Below are 7,361 nucleotides of genomic sequence, written 5' to 3'. Positions count from 1 at the left end.
GGAAAGATGTGCATTGGTTGCCATCATTTTGATTGCTGTTTGTGTTCTCTGTCTAATTTTGTGTTTCCCCAATTATACCTTTATTTATTTTCTTTCATTGTCCCTGGAGTATAGTTGTTTCTCTCTCTGCTCTCTGTATTGCTGATTTTGTAGACATGTATTCTTTCAGGCTATTCGTGTAATGGAAGATTTTTCTTTCCCCTTCAACTATAATAGACATTTTTGCTGGATATAGTATTCTGGGTTGGCATCTATTGTCATGTAGAACTGGAAATACCTTGGCCCAGGCTCTTCTGGCTTTCATGTTTGCACTGATGAGTCAGCTGTAATTCTAATGGGTTTTCCTTTATATGTGACTTATTGTTTCTCTTTTGCTGCTTTCACTATTCTCTCTTTGTTCTGTACATTTAGTGTTTTTACTATGATATGTCATGGAGGGTTTCTTTTTTGATCCTGTCTATTTGGTGTTCTATGTGCTTCTTGTATTTGTATAGGGATGTCTTTCCTTAATTTTGGGAAATTCTCTTCTACAATCCTGTTTAAGATCTGGTCTATACCATTAACCCGAAATTATTCTTCTATTTTTATGATCCGTAGATTTGGTCTTTTCATGGTGTCCCACATCTCTTTCATATTCCATTCCTGTGTATTTTTTTAATTTTCCATACTCTTTGCTTGCGTGATCCAATTCTTCAACTTTATCCTCCAGTGTTGATATTCTTTTTCCATTTCATTCATTCTAGAGGTGAGGCTTTCCCTTGTTGTTTCAAGTTGGCTTATTGAGTTTTGCACTTCTTCATTTCTGCCTGAGTTTTCTTCAATGTTTATATCTCTTTGGTGAATTCATTCAGAAGTTTATCCTTATCTTCTTTTAGCTCTTTGATTTATTTGATTTATTATTTTTATTTTATGTATATGCATGTATTGCCTGCATGTAGGTAAGTGCACCCATGTCGTGCAATGCCCACGGAGGACAGAAGAGCCTGTCGGATCCCCAGAACTGGAGTTACAGACAGTTATTAGCTGCCATTGGGTGCTGGGATTTGATCCTGGGTCTTCTGCAAGAACAACCAGTGTTCTTAACCGCTGAGCCATCTCTCCAGCCCCTGTTCGTGTGATTTTTAAATTAGTTGAATGCCTTGATCATGTTTATAATCGTTCTTTTAAATTCAGTGTCCTGGGTTATCTCTACAGGGTTCTCCTTGTAGAACTCTTCTACAGGATTGATGGGCTTTGCTGGGGACATAGTGTTTTGGCTTTCCATTTTATTATTATTATTTTTTTATTCCTTCAAGCTTTTATTTAAATGTACTGATGATAAGATTTTAGAAAAATTATATAATGCTTCATGAATTTGGGTGTCATCCTTACGCAGGGGCCATGCTAATCTTCTCTGTATTGTTCCAATTTCAGTATATGCACTGCCGAAGTGAGCACCCATTTTATTATTCTTTCATTATGGTTTTGGCATGTGAATTTCTTTTGTTGTTTATGATTCTGATCTGAGAATTAAGTTGAAGTATTCTTCTGTTTGTATCACCAGGGTGCCTAGATCCTTTCTTTATTGGTTATGTAAAGCTGGTTGGTACTGGGTTCAGGTTCTCTCAGGCTTATTTTGGAGGGGACTGATGACTTCAGATCAGCTATTCAGGGGTACCCACAGAAGCCCAATTCAGGTTCCAGTCAGGTATATTCAGGTTTCCTTCATCACATGGAGGCAGCATCCAGGCTCTCTCAGGCAGTCCTGTGCATTGTCAACCCTACGCCAGAGGGAGACCTGAGGGGGGCCAGAACTCTCTGGAGGTCTGTTGAGATCCCAGCCTTAGCCTACCAAAGCCAGATCTGCCCTGGGGCCTTGGGAGGGACCTCACAAAATCCCAGGTAGGGGGATGGTATTGTGCAATTAGGGAAAGATCACCACCAGTAGAGGCAGTATCTGGAGGCTGTCAGGCTTTCCCCTGGGTTCTCAGGCCCTCTGGTAGTTGGAGGCCAGAGGGAGGCCAGAACCCGGCACTCTCTGGCGGTCTGCTGAGCTCCGAGCAGACTACCCCATGGAGGTCAGAACCCACCCTCTCAGGCTGTCCACTAGGATCTCAGCCCTAGCCCACCAAAGCCAGATCAGTCCTGGGGCCTTGGGAGGGGCTTCACAAAATCCCAGGTAGGGGGATGGTATGGCGCAATTAGGGGAAGCTCACCACCAAGAGGAGTCAGGATCTGGGGGCTCTCAGGCTGTCCCCTGGGTTCTCAGGCCCTCTGGTAGTCGGAGGCCAGAACTCCCACTCTCTGGCAGTCTGCTGAGCTCTGAGCAGCTACCTCGATGGAGGAGGTCTGAACCCACCCTCTCAGGTTGTCTGCTAGGATCTCCAGCAGCAAGTGCTCTTAACCACTGAATTTCTCTCCAGCACCTACATATGTCATTTAAAAAATGAGTTTCTTGTAGAATTGTATTTATCTGCTAATTTCTGTCTTTTTAGTGATATGTTTAGGTCATTTATATTTTAATGTAATTTCTGGCATGTTTGGGTTTAGGTCAACTACTTTATTACTTATTTTATGTTACTTCTTATGAGTACTTGAAAAATATTTTCCTGTCTTTTTGGCCTCCAAAACTATTGGTCTCCATAAGTAATCTGTCATCTTAATCTGCATATTTCAATGCATTTCCTTTGTTTTGAACATGTATTATTTTAGTTATAATGTCTTTAGAAGGGTTTTTAATGATATATTTGTTTCATATTGTGATAGGTTTCATAAAGGCATTCTCATTCAAGTATATTATGTACTTTGACTGTATTTACCCTCTATCCTCTCCTGCCTCCCCTTTCATGTTCTTGTTCAAAATCTCCTTTTCCCAAATATTCCCCTTCAGTTACAGAGACACACACACACACACACACACACACACACACACACACACACACACGATCCACATGTGAGAGAAAATGTGATATTTGTCTTTCAGAGTCAGAACAGGTTCTCATGTAGTCCAGGCTAGCCTTGAACTTGGTATGAACTCTTGATCTTCCTATGACTTCACCTCTCAAGTTCTGGGGTTGCAGGTATGTGCCACTATACTCAGCTCTGTTTTCTGTTTCTTCTTTTTTCTTTATCTGTTAGTTACCTTAACACCACCACTCAGTATCTGAACAAAGTGCTACATTTATTGTCATCTATGCAAGGAAGTGCTATTACTGTGGGGCACAATTTAAGTGAAAAGAACTGTTGATCTTATGTTGGGTTTTGAGAATTGTGGAGTTCAAGAATTGATGAAGCAGTATTTAGGAACTATCCTTTTGCTATGCAGATGAAATGAGACTGTTATTGATCAATTGACTTTCTTTTTTGTTTTTGTTTTTGTTTTTTGGTCTTTTTGAGACAGGGTCTCCCTGTAGCTCCAGCTGTCCTGGAACTCACTATGTCGACCAGGCTGGCCTTGAACTCACAGAGATCCACCTGCCTCTGCCTCCCGAGTGCTGAGATTAGACTTTCTTTTTTAAAAAATATTTTATTATTTTTATTTTATGTTTATGTGTGTATTGTCTGCATGTATACAGGTAAGTGTATCTGTGTTGTGCAATGCCCATGATGATCAGAAGAGGGCATCCTCGGAACTGGAGTTACAAACTGTTGTTAACTGCAATGTGGGTGCTCAGAATTATTATTTTAGTTATAATGTGTTTAGGCTGCTTAACCACTGATCCATCTCTCCAGCCCCCTGAATTGACTTTCTAATGTGCAGTCAGTCACTTGAAGCTATTATCATGATAATTTTTAGAGACAGGATCTGCTCTGTTGCCCAGGCTGGCTTTGAACTTTAGGTTCAAGGAATTCTGCTCTTTCTGAGTAGCTGGGACTACAGATACTTACTACCAGCCTGAGATGAAGCTATGATTGATAGATTGGAAGGGACTTAAAGCCAATTTGAGGAGGTGCTGGAGAGATGGCTCATCAGTTAGGAGCAGTGGCTGCTCTTACAGAAGACTGGGGTTTAGTTCCCAGCACTCATATGGCAGCTGTCAACTGTCCATAAAACCAGTTCCAAGGTATCTGATGCCCTCTTCTGGCCTCCACAGGCATTGCATGCACATGGTGCACTTAGATACATGCAGGCAAAACACTCATACACATAAAATGAAAATTTTAATCCAGTTTGTGTATGTTTGTGTGTGTGTGTGTGTGTGTGTGTGTGTTAGTGTTGAGATATGGTCTTATTATATGTCTCAGAATCTCAGGCTAGGCTTGAATTCCACGTCTTCTCTGCCTTAGCCTCTTTTGTACTGGGATCATGGGCATGTGCCACTACCCCTGTCTAAAGTAAGGCCAGTTTTGATGCACTCTTATTATTGCTGAACTTGTAATATACAAACTTTTTTCTGTTATATGTAAAACATTTATATGGTTCCAAAATGAAAACCGCATTATAGTGTAGTCCCAGACACCTAGCTTTTATCTTTATCCTTGCCATTTCTCCCCATTGATTGATTGATTCATTGATTCATTCATTCATTCATGTAGAAATAACGTCTCGTTATGTACCTTTGGATGACCTGGAACTTATTATGTAGACCAGGCTGGCCTCAAACTCACAGTGACCAGTTCCCTCTGTCTCCAGAGTACTGTGATTAAAGGTGTACCCTACCATGCCCAGCTCATCTATTTTATTATTTTGTTTTTTTAAATTTTATTATTAGTAAATGTGGGTAAGCAGTAATCTCCCAGTCAAATTTGGCCATCTGCTAAGCAGTTAAGAGCACTGACTGCACTACAGAGGTCCCGGGTTCGATTCCCAGCACTCATATGGTGGCTAACAACCATCCATAACTCCAGTTTTTCAGGGGATCTGACGGCTTCTTCTGACTTCCTCAGTCATTGCATGACACGGATGCACTTATATATGTTCAGGAAAAACACTCATACACATAAAATAAAAATAAGAAAATTTATTTAAAAATTTTGGTCATCTTCCTTTTTCTTTTGTAAATAAAGTGTGTTGAAACCAAGCCACACTCATTACTTTGTCTTTGACTTCCTTTGTGTTGCCTTGGCAGTGCTGAGTAACTAGGACAGAATATATGGCCAGTGAAGAAATATTTGTTTTCTGGCCCTTTGCTGAAAGCTTGCGCCTTATTATTATAAAGAATAATCTTCATGCCTTTTGGCTAATCTTCCCTTTTTTCTCGTAAATAAAAGCAGTTTCTTCAGTTTACTAAACATTTTTCTCTCTTACACAAAAGACAACACACTATAAACCCTTCTCCTCACCCTCCTCTTCCTTCTCTTCTTCCTCTTCCTCTTCCTTCTGTTTTGAGACAGGGTCTCCCTGTTGCCCCAGCTGGCCTGGAACTTACTTTGTAGTCTATGCTGGCCTTAGTCTCACAGAGATCCACCAGTCTTTGCCTCCTGGATTAAAGGCATGTACCACCACACTCTGCATCTTGCTTTTTTTTTTTTTTTTGTTTGTGTGTGTGTGTGTGTGTGTGTGTGTATGTGTGTCTGTCTGTCTGTCTGTCTGTCTGTCTTTTTGAGACGGGGTCTCCCCATAGGAGACCCCGTCTCAGAAAAGACCAAAAGAAAAGAAGAAATACAACAGAACAATATTTCCATAAAAGTTACTCTTTGTGACTTTGTTTTCTACAGGTGTACTGTTCTTTTTTACTGTTACTCCCTTTTTAAGAAAATACAAAAACAGTATAGAGTGTTAGTGTTTGAGCAACAGCCTCTTCTGTCTTCATGCTTATTTCCTATGCATTTAAGATGTGTTTTGTAAGATTTAGATGAGATGGCTCAGCAGGTAAAGATACTTGCTGCCAATCCTGATGACTTGAATTCCATCCAGAAACTATCCAGAAACCACGTGGTGGAAGGAGAGAACATGTGCACTGTGGTTCATAGAAACACGTAAAATAAATAAGTGAATGTAATAAAAATTTTAAGTATTATTGGCACTAATGATATTAAATAGTATGCTAAACCTAAGTTATTGGCTGGTCTGGCGGTGCATGCCTGTAATCCAGTTAAATGGGAGGCTGAAGCAGGAGGGTCACAAGTTCAAAGCCAGCTTGGGCTATAGAGTGAATTCAAGACAAGCCTAAACAACTTAGAGAGACTGTCTCAAAAAAATATAAAGAGGGCTAAGTGTATAGCTTAATGGTAATCACTTGACTAGCATGCATGGGGCCCTGGGTTCAAAACTGTAAGGTGTTATAAATTGGCTACTGTGTGTTTTTCTTTGGCAATATATTGTACTCAGGGTAATGGTCCATCTCATTCAACTGCCATTGACCCCTATGCTTACCCTGTGATACTTCACTTATTGTAAAAAATGTCTGTGTTGCTGGGTGTGGTGGCACATGCATTTAATCCCAGCAAAGCAGAGACAGGTGGATTTCTGAGTTCCAAGCCAGCCTGGTCTACTTAGAGAGATCCAGGCCGGTTGGGGCTACAGGGACCCTGTCTCAAAAAGACAAAAACAAGAAGAAAACACCCAAAACCAAAAAAAGTGTATGTGTTGTTTCTTTGATGGTTTGGTAACTACTGGAAAGATAATATGTATTTCATAGTTTTCAGAATGTAATTTGTAGGGGTTCCCCTACTCTTCCAAGTAAGCAACCTAATTAATATATAGGATTAGTAGTGCTGCTTGATGCTGGAACGTTATTTGTGTTAATTAGCCCTGTTGCTGCTGTTTCTTTTAGATTAAATGGAAACCACCCTTGGGAGCTAGATGCCTGTGTAGCTGTTTTATCACATCAGTGTTTTGCAATGAGTGGGGGAGGAGAGCAGCCAGATATCCTCAGTGTTGGAATCCTGGTGAAAGAAAGATGGAAAGTGGTGAGTATAGAGTGAAAGAAAGAAAAAAGAGAGAGAGAGGGCAGGATGGGGAGGAAGGGAAACATATAGGGTTATAATTTTGGTATTCTTATAAAAATACCATTTCTTTAGGCAATAATGCTTATATTTCTCATATGCTAAAGCAGTTATTTTCAGTTATATTTCTATGATTAACTTTTGTTTATATTCTAATTCGTTTTTGGTGGGGGGCAGTGGGGACAGTGTCCTCCTGTAGCCCCAGCTGGCCTTGAACTCCCTTTGGAGACCACACTGGCCTCAGTCTCACAGAGATCTGCCTGTTTGTGTCTCCTAAGTGCTGGAACTAAAGGCGTATGCCCACCTGCCCAGCCCTGTATTCTAATTAGGCTTGCTTTCTAAAGTTCTAAATTTTCTTGACTTCCAGTGGCTGATATTGAGTAATGTAAATAAAAGTACATTTAGGAAAAGAACAAATTTTAAAAACAGTTTAAAAGTACAGTGTACTGTCTTTTCTTTTTATTATATAACATTATTAAGGAAACTTTTTTTTT

At 40.2% G+C, this 7,361-nt stretch overlaps 1 protein-coding gene and 1 non-coding gene across 6 annotated transcripts in view; one reads left to right on the top strand and one right to left on the bottom strand.

Moving 5' to 3' along the window:
* The window catches only part of Ttbk2 (tau tubulin kinase 2), a 170,168-nt gene that overhangs the window by 35,518 nt on the left and 127,289 nt on the right, over positions 1 to 7,361 (top strand). For 2 of the 5 annotated variants that reach the window (XM_029570227.1, XM_029570229.1), the window contains exon 1: positions 6,720 to 6,831. Coding sequence is in view for 2 of the 5 variants with exons in the window: in XM_008846835.3 (XP_008845057.1) it covers positions 6,763 to 6,831 (69 nt within the window). In the remaining 3 variants the exon portion in view is untranslated. Of the gene's footprint in view, positions 1 to 6,695; positions 6,832 to 7,361 lie in introns of those variants that run through there. The other 3 variants (XM_008846835.3, XM_029570228.1, XM_029570230.1) reach the window with 3 other exon arrangements.
* On the bottom strand, positions 1,331 to 1,435 carry LOC115072636. Its single transcript, XR_003851672.1, has one exon. It is a non-coding gene; the product is annotated as a U6 spliceosomal RNA (small nuclear RNA).

This window comes from Nannospalax galili, unplaced genomic scaffold (assembly GCF_000622305.1).
Source record: "Nannospalax galili isolate Female #2095 unplaced genomic scaffold, S.galili_v1.0 scaffold342, whole genome shotgun sequence".
In the NCBI taxonomy this organism is placed as follows: Eukaryota; Metazoa; Chordata; class Mammalia; order Rodentia; family Spalacidae; genus Nannospalax; species Nannospalax galili.
The sequence above is the reverse complement of the archived record's forward strand: the minus strand, read 5'-3'. Positions and strand labels throughout refer to the sequence as shown.